Raw genomic sequence first — 19,903 nt, 5'->3', positions numbered from 1 at the left:
CCTTAACAGATTTTTTTTTCTATATTGATAGATCTATCAGTAGTAAAAAACAAACACACAAACAAACAAAAACATATTGTTTCCTCTATATGACTATACTGACATGTTGGGTGAATTCCTATGATCCTTTTCCTAAATGTCTCATAATAAAGAATCCCTCATGGTCACACCAGGATTTCTCCATTGATATCCTCATTGCCTTTCTCTTTTTATTAACAAAATGAAACAAACAATATATGCTTCTTTCAATTCCACATTTTATTTTATTTTATCTTATTTTTTTTAATGAAGTCACTTAGGATGTCATTTGCTTGAACAATATTTTCCAAACTGGGAAAAACATAGTAAGACTAGACTATGTGACAAAAATAATAAATCCTTTACTTCCCTTTTAGAATCTAAAGGTTTCTTCTTGGCCCTAGAACTCTCTGCAGTTTTGCAGGACAGGTGACCTGCAAAAATAAATAAATAAATAAACAAACAAAAGCAGAGAGACGATGGTTTCTTAAGGTAACTTCTCTTTTAGAAAAATGCTTTTGAAGAAATAAAACATCTTTTTACATAATATCAAACCATTTAAAATATATCTTGACCATAATAATAGTTTTTAAATATTCATGAAATTCATTTAAATTTCTTGATAGAAAAAATAGTTAAAAGTTTCTAGAAGCTACACACTCAAGCCAGCGCAGTTTTTGAAGAATTTGAAAGTCTAATGGTAAATCTAGTTAGTGAGATATACAATCAGTATGGCAACAATAAAAAAAAAAAAGGAATTGGAAAGAACAAAAAAATTGGATGTCAGAACAACAATTGAGAATATGTCTGCAGTCCAATCATAAGTCTGTAAACACTCTGGATGTGTATGGATGATGTATTCAAACAATCAATCCATCTTTTCATATGTAATTTTATTCTTTGTTTTTTTTTTTTTAAGATTTTATTTATTTATCAGAGGGGGGTCAGAGAGAGAGCACAGGCAGACAGAATAGCGGGCAGAGGGAGAAGCAGGCTCCCTGCCGAGCAAGGAGCCCGACGTGGGACTCGATCCCAGGACGCTGGGATCATGACCTGAGCCGAAGGCAGCTGCTTAACCAACTGAGCCACCCAGGCGTCCCTGTAATTTTATTCTTTGATGAAGAATATACAACTTTAAAGTAGCCCAAATTTACTTGATTGAATTTTAATATTGTTATACAAAATATCTGACACATTGTTTTTAAGAAGAGGAAATATTTTTAAAGGATTATAAATAATGCAATTTTCATAATTAAGATTATAATATAATACCAAAGAAAGATTTATTAAATACCAAAAGAAAAATATGATGCTAATAAATTCAAGGAAGTGTCATTATGAATGGTGCTTGCAATTATAAAGAAACATATTAACAACTTAAATTGTTACTTAAACAGGAAAAAAACTATTAACAGTGAAAATAATAAAATAATCATTTCTTTCTGTCATTTAAAAAATTATATATTGACTTTCATATACATTTCCAAATAAAAATGATTTTTATTTTAGTAAAACATGCATGCCTATATAAAATATTCTTAAGATGTTGCATTTAGCTAATTTTGGTTTAAATAGCACCTGACTTATTCAAATTGATCCATTATACTTGTTTAATGTAAATATTAAAATATTACTTATTAATTTTGAAGCTATATTCAGGTTATTTGGGACAGAATTAAAATATGAAAAAGACTACCCTTTTTTCTATTTTTTTATTTATTTGACAGATAGAGATCACAAGTAGGTAGAGAGGCAGGCAGAGAAAGAGAAGAAGCAGGCTCCCCAAGAAGAGACTCCAATGCGGGGCTCAATCCCAGGACCCTGAGAACATAACCTGAGCCAAAGGCAGAGGCTCAATCCACTGAGCCATCCAGGCATCCCAAAAGAATACTCTATATGACATTGAAGGCTGATGCCAGAAATTTTAAAGTCCAACTTCAAAATGTACTAAGAGATGTAGAAAAAAAATCATATAAATATTTGAATCAGGGACAAGCCTTAAGACAAATGATCTTTGATGTTTTAATCCCATTACACTTTACCAATATTGTCTCACAAATGTACTATTCTTCAAATGTGACGCAGACAAATTTAGAAATGAACTTAAAGAAAGGCAAAAAAGGCACCGTCAGGAAATTCAAGAAGTTAAATGCTTTCCTAACTTGTCTTAATTGTCATTGATTCATGACTTATAGAGTTTACTCAATGAAAAACTAACAATAATGAATACTTTTAAGAAATAATAATTAAGAAGCTAATGGAAAAAAAATGTGCAAAGGAAGTAATACTGACTTAATTTAAAAGTATTTCTTTCAGGCAGCTGGGTGGCTCAGTGGGTTAAGCCTCTGCCTTTGGCTCAGGTCATGATCTCAGGGTCTTGGGATCGAGTCCTGCATTGGGCTCTCTGCTTCACAGGAAGCCTGATTCCTTCCTGCCTGCCTACTTGTGATTTCTCTCTCTCAAATAAATAAATAAAATCTTAAAAAAAAAAAGTATTTCTTTCAAAAACTAGGCTTTCAGGATAACAGATCCTGACTCAGGACCTCCCTAGATTCACTGGACCATGGTTTTCTATTCCATCTTGCCAAAGATCAACAAAAACTGATCCTAGTTCAAGTGCTAAGTTCAGAGTTTAATCAGTAATATTCCATTGCAATAGGAAACAGAGTTCAGGGTAAACTGAACTCAACTTCAAATTTTATGAAGATGGCAGAAAGTTTTAAAGGGAGAATGAGAGAATAAGAAGAGGGCTGAGCGGGGGCTCAGTAGAGTCAGGAAAATGAAAAGTTAACACAAAGTGGAAAGGAGGTGTTGGTTCAGGTGAAAGCCATCTGGGATTGTTACATGTTGCTTATGGAAGTTAAGATCCTATCCTCTCACAGAGACTGGGAGGTAGGGGCCCAGTCTCTTCAGGTGTTTGCTATAAAGAACAGGAAATTCTTTTGGTAGCCTCGAGTTTTCTGAGGCAGGCAGTTTAAGGAGGTTCAGGTCTTCTGAGGAATGTGACTACTAAAAAATATGTTTGTGTTTTGTTCAAGTCCTCATAGGCCAAGGTTAAGGCCTAGTTGAGGAGACAGTTCTGAGGAGCCTGGTTAGTCTTTGGTGAAGGACAGAATCTTTGTCACCCTCCAGGAAGATCCCCTGGCAACCAGTAACATTTGCATAGACCATGGCAGAGATGGCTTCATGCATGTGTCACCAGTGCAGTCCCACAGGGCTGTGTCCTCAGAAGGGCCTTGGGCAAGGTTCAGAGTCTGCTGTGCCACTATGAAATTCCTAGTAATTTTTCAATGAGAGGTCCACATTTTCCTTTCACACTTGTCCCCATAAATTATGGAACGATTCTTGGGCCATGGAGTGGAAGTTTGGGTTTCCACTACAGAGGGGCTTATGGAGTTCTGTTACTGCCTTCAAACATCATGTGTTGTAGCTCTGCTCTTAACCCTCAGAGCATTTCTTTTTTCATGCAGGTGAACTTTGATGAACAGGAAAACAGTAAAAAGAATGGTGGGTACATCCTCCTCCCTTCTTGGATGTTGAGGGAATGATTTCAGACAAGGTGTTTCTGAATGATTCCTGCAGCAGATGTGTTTTCTGACCAAGCTAAGCATTGGTAACACACTTCCTTTTTTTGTTTTCCTTCCTTCCCTGCCTAGCTCCTTTTTATCCCTGTCTCTAGTATTAGACTGTGTGCCTGCCTCTTGCAATAGAGCAATTGCATGCATATTAACTTTTTAAGTACCCTAAAACTAAGATATTTAGGAACAGTAAAAATTTTCACATAATTTTTCTTCTTTTTAAATGAAATATTTAGGCATTAGTGAAATTTATTAAATAATGATAAAATGATAAAAAGGCAAATAATGATAAAAGAATAATTTTTGATATTATTAGGACTTGGCTATGGTAACAAGCCAAATATTTGTCTATGAGTTCATTGAGACCATTTAGTTGTTCAGTTCATTGAGACCATTTAGATGTTCAGTTTCTGAACATCAGCTCTTTTCAGAGATACTCTCCTTGGACATAACCCTGATACCTCTAATCATTCAAATAAACTTAAAAAGACAAATATTAAGTATATGCCATAATTTAAAATATTTCCATAGGTTGTATAACATTTGATTAATATTTTTAAAATATTAAGTAATTTAACAATTTAGATATGCAAAGTATTTAGTTAATGGGGCAAACCCTATTCATGATAACTTTGAATATATAGTCTTTTTTTTTTTTTTTTTTCCTTTTTTATTTAATGCTTTATTACCATTGCTCAAATGGACATTTTTTCTATTATTTTTATTTCAAAAAGACTATATATTCAAAATATATGTATATAATGAATATATAGTCTTTTTGAAATAAAAATAATAGAAAAAATGTCCATTTGAACCAATATATATAAGACAGTAAAAATCACTTTAAAATTTGAACTAAATTTCTTAAATATATATATGTGTGTGTGTATATATATATATGATATGATATATATGAAATGATAAAAGTAGGCATAGCCTATATATATAAATATATATCAGTTAGTATTGGCTATGCCTACTTTTATCATTTCATCTACACTTATAATATGGCATTTTTTTCTAGAGAACAGTATTCTCTATTCTGTCTCATAACTTTATCTTAAGTAGTATCATGGTATCATGAGGTGTTTTTTAACTCAATCTGTCAAAATATTTACTACTCTAGTTCCTTTTCATTTCAAAATTGTACCAAAATTGAGAATGAAGGCTAGTACTTATGTTCTTTTTGAATTGTGCCTATTTGTGAACATTTCTTTCCTTTTTAAAACAGTAAGATGTTCCAGACTCATCTTGAACTTTCTCTGCCCCAGACCTGCGGCCATTTAATAAGGAATGGTGTTTAAAAGTCAATTTCTAACCATTGAGGCATCATGGCAACTGTAATTTCATGCCTTTTAATTTCTTTTAGTGAGTAGTTTTGAAATATGTGTGCACTTCGTCTGGAAATAAATCTAATAATGCCATTAAAACTAATATTGCAGGGATCTTCTTCACCATTCTATACCTCATATTTCTGTCTCTTCATCATAGTTTGCCCTCAGGAGGGATGCAATTAAAATACAATATATTTTTAATATCCCTACCTAGAACTTGAATACAGTCATTATGATACAATCCAGACACATGGTGTGAATAGTAAGAACTCTCCAAAAAAGCAAACAAACAAACAAACAAAAACCACTGAGTTTGCTGAGTTTGCTTTATATTAATGAAATCTAAAAGAGCTATGATATCAAATGCAATGAAGGATCCTTAAGAGACTCATAGATTGCAAAAGATAAAAAATTAAACAAGCATATTTAACTATGAAAATAAGTGAAATTTGAACATGATGAGTATACCACAAAATATTACTGTATCTTTGTGGTGATAATAACATTAGGTTATATAGAAGAATGTCCTTGTTTTTAATATTTCATAATACACATGCTTAAATAAATAGGGAATATTGTCATGACGTCTAACATTTTTGTTCAAATTGTTCAACAAACATGTATAGACATAGTCATATAAGAATAGATAAAGCAGGGGATGCCTGGGTGGCTCAGCAGGTCAAGCCTCTGTCTTTGACTCAGGTCATGATCCCAGCATCCTGGGATCCAGTCACACATTAGGCTCCTTGCTAGGGGGGTAGCCTATTTCTTCCTCTCCCTGCCACTCACCCTACTCATACTCTCTCTCTCTCTTTGACAAATAAATAAATAAAATTTTTTTAAAAAAGAATAAATAAAGTAAATATAGCAAATGTTAACAACTGCTGAATACAGGTTAAAGTAATGCTACCGATTTTTCACTTCTTTCAACTTTTCTCTACATGTTAATTTTTTCAAGGTAAAAAGCTGGACACCAAAATGAGTCATCTCTATATGCACTAATAAGAAAGATACCCAAGATACATCATTTAGTGAAAGATACATGCTGTAAGATGGTGCAGACAATATGCCACTATTCAGCAATTCAAAATATGTGAATGATTGTATGTTTACCTATGTTTTAGCTATAATCTCTGCCTTCAAAGAACAAATATATAAACTGAGGAAAAAATAAATATATTAAATTCACAAGGCATAACAACTATTTAGAATAGAAAAGCAAGACAATTTGTAAATTCAAGAGAAGAAACAATGTTCCCTTGTTAGGTTGAACAATGGAAATAAAACTTTAATTCTAGAGATTAGTGTTTGAGACAATATAGAACTATCTAATAACAGAATTGTTTATTATATTCTACGTCTAGAATAATAAGAATGATAAAGTGAAATTACATGGGTTAGACATTACATGACATTCATTTTCAGATGAGGAAACTGAGGCACACTTCTAGAAGCTAAGCAACTTGTTCAAAATCACAGTTATAAATGACACAAACAGGATTCCAATAGAGAGAGTTTGCCTATGAAGTTAGTTCAAAACTACTATTCTAAATGACTACATTAACTATTTGCTTTACAACCAACGCACAAATTATATAAAATTTGAAATATTGCACTTAAAGTATTTTTTTGTTTGTTTAGGTTATATCAATTTACTTCACATAAGAACAGCGGATTTCAGGCCTATGATTTCCATTTAGTATCAACAAAAACAATCTGTACAGAAAACTCAAAGGCAACCATAGAACTTTATATGTAAAATGTGAAAATATACTTTAAAATGCAAGTTATTCTATAGTATTTGCAAGGTAGAACTTTATAATCATTAAGGAATCTACCTCATTCCAGCTAACTGAATCATACTTTTGCATATAGAGCCAATGCTAATGCACAAGGCACAACTTAGTGTTTGCGCTAAAGTGTGTAACATACACCTTCAGATTTATTTGGAGATATTAAAATAACATATCATGTTTGTTTTTTATTGTTTAATGAGACATTAGCTCATTTCTAAAGCTTCAAGAGCATTACATTTGATAACATATGTGTGGCAAAGACAAACTTCCCTGGACTTAAAAGGTAAAAGACAAGACCCTTGGTAGCCTATATTAAAAAAAAAAAAAATTCTATCTATCTATCTATATATATGTACACACACACCCACAAGAAATTTCCCATAATTCAAAGGGAGGCCATTCCTTTAGCAAAGGTTCCCATTATAGTATCATGACAGAATTATTTAAAAAGTATGTTATTTGCCATCTGTTTTGGTCAATCGTGCTATAAAAAGATACCGAAATAGACAATTTTCTTCTTCAAGATGAAGACAACGCCAATTTAGAAAGTCCTTCTTTTGAGACTGCACAGTGAAAGGTATTATTTAATTAACTATAGAAGCTTGTTGCTTTTAAAGAAATTATTGAAATCGACACAAAGAAAAATGTTAGCCTATCAAAACTCAATGAGTCTCGGCTAGAACACAATTCAGAAGCTTTCAAGCCCAATCACAGTGCTCTTTGCTGTTTTACCGCCCATCCCTGAGAATTAAGATTCTATCATTTAAAAATTTTTAATAAAGTAAATAAATTTTGCATTGATGAGAATTAAGAATTATTTTTCAAAATATATAAAATAAGGCCTGTTTCATTTTTGGTTAAAAAGAAAAAAAAGAAAAAGAATATAAAAAAAGAGAAATACTCTTTGCAAATACCACCAATTCTAAATACTGGTATCTCAATCAATGTTAATCCTCTTCTGGGTAATTCCTATTTTTTGCCATTCATTTATCACTCATTTCCTTATTATCCATTATTTTATAATTTTTGTTAACAGGAGCATTTAACTGGTAATGGAACAAAAATATGGATAAAATTAAAGGAACTCTGGAGTGAGATCTGTATTTCCCTGTGGGAAAAGAGTTTACTGGAAATAATCTGAATGCCATCCAAGAAAGGCAAAAGTACCTATGAAAGAAAGAACACACATGGTAAATGTCTTCTTCGTTGTCTTTGGTTTAGCCTTCTTGGCCAAAATCTTCTGTAAACTTCTTTAACTTCAACAAGTCATGTTCATTGACTGTGGGTTTTGTGTTAGACAGTGACCGCAACATATCCGACATGCAAACAACTGGCTCCAAAAGTTTATCCCCAGGGACATCCATCCATGTCATTTCAATGGCACCAGGGTCACCAGGAGAACAGGGTGTTAGCAGATCATCTACTATCTTGTTGGGATCAGCTCGTGAAGGTCCGCGCACCTTTTTAAAGTGAGTGGCTGACTGCACTTTTCCAACAGGCTGCATAAGTGCATCGCGCACAATGATACTTGTGTCCGCCCGCGAATAACCATCCGTTTTCTTCCCGAGTTCCCGGAAGTCTGTTTCTGTGAGACTGTTCTGAGGGGTCCCCGGGTGCAGTTTAAACACCGCTGCTCAGGCGTGGGCCTCAGGCAAAGGAATATAAATTCGTTTCTCAAATCTTCTTCCAATGGCAGAATCCAGAACCCACGGTATATTTGTAGCTCCCAGAACCAAAACTCCATCATTGTCTACACCAACGCCTTGCATTTGAACTAGGAACTCCGTCTTAATTCTAGGGCGGCTTCGCTTTCATTTTCACTTCTTGAGCCGCACAGGGAATCAATTTCATCAATGAAGATAATGGAAGGTTTGTTCTCTCTAGCAAGTTGGAATAAGTTCTTTTATTTATTTATTTATTTATTTTTTACTTTTGATTTTTTATTTTTTATAAACATATATTTTTATCCCCCGGGGTACAGGTCTGTGAATCACCAGGTTTACACACTTCACAGCACTCACCCAAGCACATACCCTCCCCAATGTCCATAACTAGCCTTTCACTTTCACCTAGCCACTTAGAGACAAGGTCAGAGGAAGATATTGAAAAAAATGTTGAGTTGTTTGCTTCTGTTGCTACAGCTTTGGCTAAATGGGACTTTCCTGTTCCAGGTGGCCCAAATAACAGAATTCCCCTCCAAGGTGTTCTCTTGCCTGTAAAAAGATGAGGGAATTTAATAGGCAGTGTCACAGCCTCTTTAAGTGCCTCTTTGGCTCCTTCGAGGCCAGCAACATCACTCCATCTCACATTTGGTCGCTCTATAACAATGGCACCTTGAAGTTGATTCTGTAGTTTCTTTTTTTCAGGATCATGAGATTCTCCTTCCCCATCACTGTCATTCCCCTTCTCGTCAGCTGGACTCGGCTGTCCCTCTTTCACTGATTTCTGTGGATTTTTCTCTTTCTTTTTCAGGTACTCCTTTAGTTTTTCTGCTCTATCGAGATATTCTGTACACTTTGCCCTGATACTCCGCTTGGCTTTATCGCCCTGCGCTTCATATTTAACTACATGAAGAAAATACTGAACGGCATGTTAGTAGAGTTGAAGCGCTTCCTCATAGTTCCTGGCTTTGTCTTCCTGAGCTGCTTTGCCAGCAAGATCTATTGCTTTCTGGAGGTTGGGCGAGGTGGATGTCATGGCGGAGATCGAGGCGGTTCTCTGGAGAAGAACGAGGGCAGAGGAAGCCAACGGCGCCAACGTCGAGTCGCGCCCGGTGCTGCCCGAAGCGTGCGCAGGCTGGTGTCTCCTGGACCCCGAGCTGCGGCTTCCTTTCTGGAACTTGTTCCAAAACCACACGGCGCTTCGAGAACCGCCCGACCCTTCTCACAAAACTTCCGCCCCACTTAAAGTATTTTTGAAATAGAAGTTCAAAATTGTAAAAAATCCAGTGACTAAGAACAGTCACCACAATTGGCATATGGAACTGAAATAAGATATTTGAAGATCTTAGATGCCTACTGGGGGGAGGGGAATATATATATATATATATATATATATATATATATGATGTTATTGATTCATCACTTACAAAGAAAAAAATATATAGATTACATGAAGAACATTTTAATTTTTTTTCAAATTATGTCATTTATCTTTCTTAGTTGTCAGTGTTTCTACATGTTACCTGATTTCAAGCTTTACTACAAAGCTGTGATCACCAAGTTGTCAGTGTTTCTAAATGCACATGTTATACATGCTATGAGTTCAGTAGGTCTTTCTTCTACTTTTATAATTAAAATTATATGAATGTGAAACAAGAGATTTGTTACATAAAAACCTGCTTCACTTACCTTGCTATATCCTTAAATCATATTGTTAAACAACTGTGTTAATCATGTCAAACACTAATTAACTAATTGCCAAAATTTCAGGAGAAAACTCCAAATCTGAGGATTAAATATATAGTCACTAAAAAAAGAAATTAATAAGAAACCCTACAGGTTATAAACAAACTATGGGAGGGGGAGGTCAAGCTTAAATATTTACAATTATGACTGTTGCTAATTATTTACTCAAAATCTCAAAAAAGAAGAAAGAGAGGTTTTTCTTCTTGTGTGCAAATTCACCTAGGCAGAGACCATATCTGTGAGTCTTTCTTACATTCAAATGTGTTTATGATGATACGTTTTTACCTATTTTCTGTGAACCAGGAGTACCCAGCTAGCTCACTTTGAAATCAGGACAAAGATTTCCCTGAAGCCTGAATCTGTACTTTAAACAATTTGTAATATTCTTCCTTACACAAGCCATGAAAACAGCTGCTAAGATTATATGTTTCTTACTTGTGTATTTTATGGAATCACAGCAAATGCAACCTCAAATCCATCCCATTGATGTGCTGGGAGAAACATCCATGGCTAGTGCTTTAAATAAGTATTAGAAAGCTCATGAGACATTATGAAGCTATAAACATCATTTTAAAAAGCCAACAAAAAATCTTATTAGAGGAAATGTAAAATATACGGCAAATGACTTAAGATCATCCAAAGAGATAAAGAAAAATAATGTATTTAAGAGACCATGAAATAAATACGTGAAAATGTGAAAAGGAACAAATCTGAAATTTCAGGAATAAAAATATGAACATGGTATTTTTGTAAATGAATAGTTTGCCTTTATGAAACTATAGACTGGATGAAGCAGAGGGAAGACTATCTAAGTGTATGACAAGACTGTGGAAAATTTTCCAAACCTGGTAGAGAGAAGGGTTAAACATTTGAAAGTTACTCAAAATAAATCATGGATAATCCCCAAAATATATGTTATTGGCTTCCAGTAAGAGAACAGAGAGAAGATTTGACTATAGAAAAATGCAAGATGAAAAGCATTTATGAATCTCTTTTATTTCTCAAAATATGACTAGTTTTAGTAACTTCACAATCTATCTTGAATGGCAGATACCCCACTGAGTCCTAAAGATGTTATACCTGGAATAGATAATTTCATTACCAACCCTGCTCCTCCTTAAAACAGAGAAGCTTTTTTTTTTCCTAAGGTTTTTTTTTTTTTTTTTAAGATTTTATTTATTTATTTGACAGAGAGAGATCACAAGCAGGCAGAGACAAAATGGGGGTGGGGGAGGGCGGGGAAGGAGGCTCCCGCCAAGCAGAGAGCCCGATTGCAGGGCTTAATCCTAGGACCCTAAGACCATGACCTGAGCCGAAGGCAGATGCCTAACTGACTGAACCACTCAGGTGCCCACAGAAAAGCTTTTTTGAACTAACCAAATTATCTTTATCTACAATTAACCAATATAAAATAAGAATTTAAGTTGATGTGTTTTTGAGTAGTTATAAACGTATTTTCAGGTAAGGTTATCTTCAGGTAAGGTTAAGTATTTATGTCAAATGTTTGACTAATAGGTTATAACTCTTAAGTTGTGCAGTTTTTTGTTCTTTTTTCCTGGGCAATATTAGAGTATAACATTCTTTTCTTACCCCCAGGAATGCAGACTTGTACTGGGGTACACTCAAAGCTTGTGAATTTTTCCACTTAAACGTGGTCCTAATTACTTAGAAGACACTGGCAATTGGTATTTACATTTTGGCTGTATCAGAGATCTGGATTGGGCAGAGTCCCTTCAGATTATCTCAGAAAATTGAAAATCACAATCATCCTTAGGTGTATCCTCAGTAGATTGTGTTTGGCTCTTCTGAATGAAATGGGTATATTACAATCTATTGTTCTTGTCTAGGGAATTTAAAAGTTACTACGCTATGGATGCCTGGGTAGCTCATTCTGTTGAGCATTGCCTTCAGCTCAGGTCTTGGTCTTGGGGCCTAATAATGAGTCCTGGGTCAGGCACCCTGCTCAGTGAGGAGCCTCCTCCTCACTCTCACTCTCCATCTCCCTCTGTGTGTGCTCTCTCTTTCAAGTAAATAAATCTTGAAAAAAAATAAAAGAAAAGAAAAGAAGAAAAATAAAAGTTACACTTTACAACATTAACAGAGAGTAGTTAAAAAAATAAAAATACAATCTTCATTATACTCTTATTGTATCACTTACCACAAAATAATTAACTTGTAAACCACAATTTGCTCTCTACTCTCAAAGTTTAAATAGATACCTTTCTTGAAGTTCTAAAATATGCATTAATCAATTATGTAATAGATGTTGAGATACTCTTAAAACTACTTAAATTTTGTCATAGGCCAATGGTCAGCACCCTTTACATATGTGCCAGAGCATGTCAAAAAATGACACTTTTTCTCTGGAAAACTCACAGAGCCCCTTGGTCTCCCTTTCACTCTCTTCCCATGTACTATTCTATTCCTGAAATCTTGCTGCCCTTTGTGCACCATCTTTAGGAACCTCTGTCCATCCGCTGCTAAATCCACCCCAATCTTTCCCTCTACTTGACCACCAGAGACTATGCAATGTCAGAAACCAAGCATTTCCTCCCAAGTATGCACAGATTCCACTATACCACGATGTTTTTCATATTTTGAAGTGATTGTAATATTCTCGAGGTAAAATTTTCACCATGTGGACAAAGCTCTGTGACTTCATGGAAGACCTTTGATTTTCTAGCAAGAAGCATATTGCTGGGCCTGGCTTCATTTCACTTGTTTTTCTTCTTATGCCTTGCTTGTTTGATTCTCTGTTTCTTTGATTTGGCATTCTTATTCAACTTTTAATCTCAGTTAAATAGAAGGATTAAATAGATACTTCAGACTGCATTTTTGGCTTATTTAGCAAAAGTGTACATACGTAATATACCCATGCATGGGAGTAAAAACAGAATTTATTTTTCATTATATTCATGACACCTTTCCAATTAATGATTTTAATTAGGTGACTCATAAATCTCCTTCCAAACTGAATGCTGTATCTATTGTCTGTGAATGTGAAACATCATGTGTCTGCCTTTGGGGGGAAAAATCCCAGAAACATGTCAAGAATGGAAACTTTATAAGAAAATAATAGACTGAAAAAATTCATGTGTCAAAGTTGTTAACATTCTTATAAAGAAAAGGGTGACATGAAACAGATTATTGAGGTCAACAAGAGAGATTCTTGACAGATGAAGAACTTTGATTGATTTAACTCCAGACTTTCTAATATAAATATATTTCATAATCCTTACTAGATATGCCAGAAGAGTTATGGTTTAAATATTATCCTATTTAATTTCCTTTGGATTTTCAGAGTTATTTATTTCTCAAAAGATGTAGGGTCCATCTAGTTGTATATATCTAATCATTTTTTATGCCAGAATCAGCATTTTTCTTCCATTGGAACCACATCAAAATTTACCATCTACCAATACCAACTCTCATTCTCTCTTTTTCTTCTGTAATACATAAATTGAGATACTAATGAAATCTGTATTCCTGAAATAGAGTCATGAGATTATATAAAATGGAACTATTTTTCCTTCCTAGTCCACTACTGCTACCAAGTGTTTCCAGTTTAAAGAAGTATGACACACTCTGGATTTCCTTGACAATTAGGTGTCAGGTAGATCTTTACATTTAACAGGTGTATCTAGCAATCACATGCAAAACTTGACAGCATATTCAAAAAATGTTAATCAAATGTTTTTACCAGTTTGATTGACTAATTATGAAATCAGAAAATTCACACCTCATTTTCAGTCTTAGACTTAAAACAATGAAATGAAGTGAGATGAATAGAAAAGATAGGATAGGAAGTAAGGACATGGCTATCTGCCTTGTTTGTGGTTAAGTAACCTTTCACTAATGAGGAAAATTTGCCCCAAGAATTTACTCATTTTATAAACCATTCACACTTTCTGAGAAAAAAAATGTCATACTTTATTTAAAATATACAGTTAATGTTTCTGGCAATGAACAACAATGAATATTGCACTTGGCAGAGTTCATGATTAATTAACAAAATTTTCCATCCCCCTACTTGTTAATTGTGTTGGTACTTTGCACTTTGTACTGACATTGGAGTGGTTTTTCAGTACCTAAGGTTTTTGAAAAGCAAGGGAAAAATCTAACTCACAAAAGAAAATAACAAGCCAGAAATCAGAATAAATTTCTTATTAACTTTAACTGTGGAAGGAAAACAGATGGTTGGAAAATTAAGGCTAATTCATATCTGTTCACTGGAAAAGCACAAAGCAAATTCTAAGTAAGTGTACTAGCTTACACGTCCTTCAATGTAATAACAGCTTTAGGAGAGTGATTCAGAGCACCTGAGGGAAGTGAACCAAAGATCCTCTTGACTTTTATTTATTGCACAGTAGAGAATGACCACAGATGGAAAAAGAGAAACAAGTCTTTCCTGCAGGGTAAAGAATGAAAAAGCCAGAGAATTTATTAATCTTCTGTCAGACCAATAGCTAGCACTTAAATTTGGCCAACATGAATCTTATGAGAGAACAGAATTTGTTCACTTAACAAAAGTGCATACATACACACACACACATTCCCTCTTCCAAAACCAAGCAAGACCAAATGCTACTTTTCTATTCATAAAGCTCTATATTTTAGTAAAACTTGTTTTGGTTGACTTAATAAACTTTGAATAAATAACTACATTTATAAAGATAGAAAGGAAGATGCTTACAGTGCAAAAGATCCAAATTTTATTTTTAAAGATCTCATGTGTAATGATTTTGCATTTAAGTTCCCAAACATAGTCATGATCTGCAATTTTTTATGCATTTTGTTTAAAACGCTTAAACCTTACCTTGTGTTCCCAATGCATCAAGTTTATAGACATTTTAAACTCAGATATTTTTAGACATTGCCAGCCCAGTATGATAATTTTCTGGTCTTAATGACATTGTAAAGCAGCTGAGAAAAAGCACTGATTATATTCCATTTCTCCACCCTAGCCTTACTTGAGATAGTCATTCTTCTGCCATATATGTTCCATCAGACTAAGTGATGCTGTGTTGATTTGGGATCATTACAGGGACATAAGACTCTATTTAAAGTCTGCAATATTTGTTGCCTACACTACATTTTTCTTGGGTTGTAAAGTTAGCCAATACCCTCTGAGGATTTGGTATCTCCCATGACACTGTCTACATGTGCTGCCTGTGCTTCTGGTATTAATGGAACTCACTATTTTGTGTCTTTCCATTTGAGACTCCTCTGAAGAGCTTTAACACTTCAGAACATCTTTTAAATCAAAGTTCCTAGCCATTTTTGTACTATAAAGCCTTTTGACATCCTGATGATGTGTATAAATCTATTCTCAGAATAAATGTTATAAATGTATTTTAAAAAATGAAAAGAAGACCAATTATATTGAAATACACTAGCAAATACTCTAAACAAATTTGTGATATAATATCTGAGTATCATGATTAACATCTTAATAAGTGTGGTCAACATAAAGATGGTTTTTATAGTGATTTTGATATTGTGATAATCATCAAAATTATTTTGAGGTATCTGTAATCAGTATGACACGACAGAAAATATCTGTAATGTCTATTGGTAACAAAGTCCCAGGTACCACTGGTATTGTATACATTTGTAATTGAAAAAAATGCTAACTCATAGTTGGGGCGAATTGAGAAAAAAAATGATGCAATATTTATATTTATACTCACAGAACCCCTAAATTCTCATCTATGGTTCCAAGATTAAGAATTTCTTCTTAAAGGGGTACCTGGGTGCCTCAGTGGTTAAAGCCTCTGCCTTCGGCTCAGGTCATGATCCCAGGGTCCTGGGACAGAGCCCTGCATCAGGCTCTCTGCTCAGCAGGGAGCCTGCTTCCTCCTCTCTCTCTGTTACTTCTCTGCCTACTTGTGATCTCTGTTAAATAAATAAATCAAATCTTAAAAAAAAAAAGAATTTCTTCTTAAAAAGAAAAAAAATAATTTCCTCTTTATATAGTTTATGCTTTTACAAAATGCAGAAATCAGAAAATTCCTGTTGTTTCACCTTGCTGCTCTGAAAATAGTACCTGGGACAAGATATTACAAAGCCTGGCCCTCTGATTAATCGGTAAAAAGAGAATTTCAATGAAGACAAAATTGGTTTAATGGTTTGCTATATAATTTTGCCATATATATTTTCATTGGATTAAGAGCCAATCTGCTTTATTCTCTCACAAAACAAACAAATAAATAAATAAATCCTTCTGTTGTATGGCTCTAAATTCTGAGATATGCCAGCCTCAATATAGCAAAATAGGTCTTTAGAAAAAGTCAAGGAAATAAGCCATATTAAGCTCTCAGCACAACACTGTTGCATAAATCCTCAAAAATCCCATGTCTCTCTAATTTCTCAATGTGCCTATTTCTCACATGGCTTCACACACGTTTTTTGTAAGCTATACTTTGTCTCTGTTGCCAGATTCCTTGTCACCAGCTCCATGTTATTTTCTCTGCACCTATATGTCTCTTTGACTGGAGGAATTACCACTGAGGAAGACTTTAACTCCATTAGAGATTTGGCATCAGCAGGGCCTCGGTATAGAAAGAAGGAAGCTCTCCTTTTTTAGTCTTATTTTATAATTACACCTCAACTGCCTGCAGATTCAGGCAAGGTTATAAAATTTATTGCAAGTTCTTGAAATACCAGTGGCCTTTGGCATTCAATGTGTGGCTTGCATTATAAGAATGGTAATAGCTTTCAATGTTCAGAAATTTCGTCCCTATCTTGGTGTTCCACTTTTCCCATAGTAGTCAATTAAGCTCTGTTTCTTCATAGAACCAGTTCTCACTTAGATATATGGAGGGGCCCAGAGTTGTCACTATCTGGTTTTAAATTTGTAGAGTTCCCAGTGAGAGTTTTCCACATCCATTCCTCTAGCCTAGATGAAATGTTATTCTAATTTTCTATTTAACTTAGCACTTCATGAGCGCCTATATAATTTCATCTGAAATGTAGATGGGAGTGGGTACTATGGATTGAGGTGAGAAAGACAGAATGAAGATGTCAGAACTAAGAATATTAAAGCAAAGTTTACTTTTCTCCACTAAATATAAATGTAAAGAAACAGAGAATTGATGTTGGGGATATTTTTTCGTGAGTCAGATGTTGACTCATTTCTTTTTATATTCATTGGCTTGAAACTATCACAAAATCAACAGTGGAGAAAATTTTAAAAAGTATTTTAAGTGTTTTTTCTAACAGAAAATGGAAAGTTTTTCCAAAAATAATGGTAGAACTAAGGAATGTGCATGATAATTAACTGTCACGGAATGAAGAAGATGATTTGAATGTAGAAATACTAGATGTGAAAAAATAAAATAAATGAAGAGTTGGAATACTGATTGTTACTTTGTGATTTTTCTACACAAAGTAAGCCAAGCTGAATATCTTCATCTTTAGAGACTTTCTTTTTATATTCTATAGAATAATTTTCTTTTCTACCCTCTAGACTTACATTAGTTTTGACTTACTCAAGTGTAAGGGAACTTCACTCTACCCATAAGTTTCATTAACTACAGAAGAAGTCTCTCACAGATGTATTTGATGGTTGATTTAAGTCATGTCTCCATGACACACAGTACTCTTCCCTTATCTGCGGTTTTACTTTCTGTAGTTTCAGTTACCCATAGTCAACTGCAGTCAGGAAGCATAGTATCCTTCTAATGTATCATGGGCAAGAGTAGCCTAACACTTCGTCACAATGCCTACATCATTCACCTCACTTCATCTTACAATGTAGGTTTTTATCCTCACATCATCACAAGAAGAAAAGTGAATACAACACAATAAGATATTTTGAGAGAAAGAGACCACATTCACATAACTTTTTATAGTATATTATTATAATAAATATATTTTATTATCGTTATTGTTGGTGATCTCCTGCCCTGCCTGATTTATAAGTGAAATTCTATCGTAGGGATGTTTATCTAGGAATAAAACATAGTATATATAGGTTTCAGTTCAGGCTTCTTCAGTTCAGGCATCGCCTGAGGGTCTTAAAACATATTCCCCATGGAAAGAGGGGACTATTATATGTAAATGCTACAACTACACCTGATGATGAAGCATAAAACAGTCTGCACTTTTTGCTTCATAAAACAGACATGATAGATGTGCACAATCTCATTCACTAATTGTGCCTTGAGTTTTTTCAATACCAAAAAAATATTGGAAATAGAAAGAAGGGAAGTGAAACAGAGCACTATTTGCAGGCAAACGTGGAATGTTCTGAGGTGATTATGATTCAGCACTCATAAAGCAGAGTGTCCAAGAAACTGTCACAACTAATAGCAGCATCCTATGGAAACAGATCCCAGGAGGTCAAAGACGTGTCCTCTGACTCCAAGTTGTTTACTCTGTTTAGCCTGTAATTGTTCCACCAATCAGTATATAACCAAACACATCTAAAAAATGAAATTTTGTAATGGCTACCGTTTATAGCTATTTTAATTGCTAGAAATAATGACATTTAAAATGATAACAGTGATACTTCAACAATTTTTTTAGAAAAAAACTTTATTTTGCTTACCTAAAATGCCTAAAACTAATATAAGGATATTAAGAACACTTTTATTATCATTCAACACAATGAAAGATAAAGACAGCTAAATGATGTGAGGGGAAATGAAATACTTCATGAATCCTACACAAGTTCCACTGTTTTAAATTAAAAGGGGAAAAATAGAAGAAATTAAAATTTCCATCTGTAGTTTTTAGTAAGTTCTAGAAATTACATGCCTAAAGCTAATTAATATATAGTGGCTGTAGTACCTCCAAAATGGACATTTATAGTAGCAGAGCAATCTTAAAAGTATTTTACAAATACAGAAGTAAACAATTTTCATCCGTGATATTCATCAGTAAAATTGTATCAAATGCAATAATTTTTAAGATATAGGCATGATATTTTGAAAACAAATCCGTGAGATTCACTATGTAGGAACTAAGCACATATGACAGATAGGATGAGAAAGAATCTGATGTACATCATATTTCTTTTCATTTCTTTTCACTGTCTTTCTTTCCTTCCTCCAATTCTATTCTTCTTTCCTTCCATGTTCCTTATTCCTTCTTTTTCTTTTTAACTCAGATTTCACTAATTAATTTTTTTTAGTCTAGGCTCTAGACTAGTGTTTCAGAGCAACATAAGATATAGTGTCCAATTTTGAATAACTCAATATTGTGGTGGAGTAGGACTTACAGAAGAGTATTTTTGAAATCTGTATGCTATATTGAAGCTATCTGCAGGAAGCTATGGGTCACCGAAAATGAAAGGATGATGAAGTGTTAATGGTTGAGAAAATTAGTATTCAGTGCAATGATTAGAACTCTGGTTTAAGATGTAGCAGGTAGGTTTGAAGTAAAATTAGATTGTTCAGATAATTACAAAGAGTTCAGCATGTTGAAAGTATTGTGTGCCTGGGGACTGCTGATCAACAAAGATGTGAAGACAGAGGTAGGCTGCAAAACATCTGGAAGAGAACTGAGTAAGTTTGAAGAGTTTTAAGAAAGGGAGCTCCACCCCTGGACTAAATTAAGTAAATGAGTCCACTAGAAACTCAATTTAGTCAAATGATTTTATGTCCCTGTTAGGTCATTTTCCCATCCTTCCCCCCCCCACACACAAAATGTGATTACATGTTCAATAGTGTTCAACAGTCATTTGCTTATTAAGTGATGGACTATAATTGAGTTTATTTTTTTAATAAAAATGGTAACATATTTATATTATGATTGTTGTATCACCA

At 34.1% G+C, this 19,903-nt stretch overlaps 1 protein-coding gene across 1 annotated transcript; it reads right to left on the bottom strand.

Moving 5' to 3' along the window:
• Positions 1–6,554: 6,554 nt before the first annotated feature.
• Positions 6,555–9,609, bottom strand: LOC131834152 (vacuolar protein sorting-associated protein 4B-like). The gene is given in 3 exon segments (XM_059178362.1): positions 6,555–8,524; positions 8,527–8,630; positions 8,777–9,609. Coding segments are annotated over 3 exon segments (1,332 nt in total). The 5' UTR covers positions 9,424–9,609; the 3' UTR covers positions 6,555–7,943.
• Positions 9,610–19,903: the final 10,294 nt, after the last annotated feature.

Source organism: Mustela lutreola, chromosome 6 (assembly GCF_030435805.1).
Source record: "Mustela lutreola isolate mMusLut2 chromosome 6, mMusLut2.pri, whole genome shotgun sequence".
Classification (NCBI taxonomy): Eukaryota; Metazoa; Chordata; class Mammalia; order Carnivora; family Mustelidae; genus Mustela; species Mustela lutreola.
The sequence above is the reverse complement of the archived record's forward strand: the minus strand, read 5'-3'. Positions and strand labels throughout refer to the sequence as shown.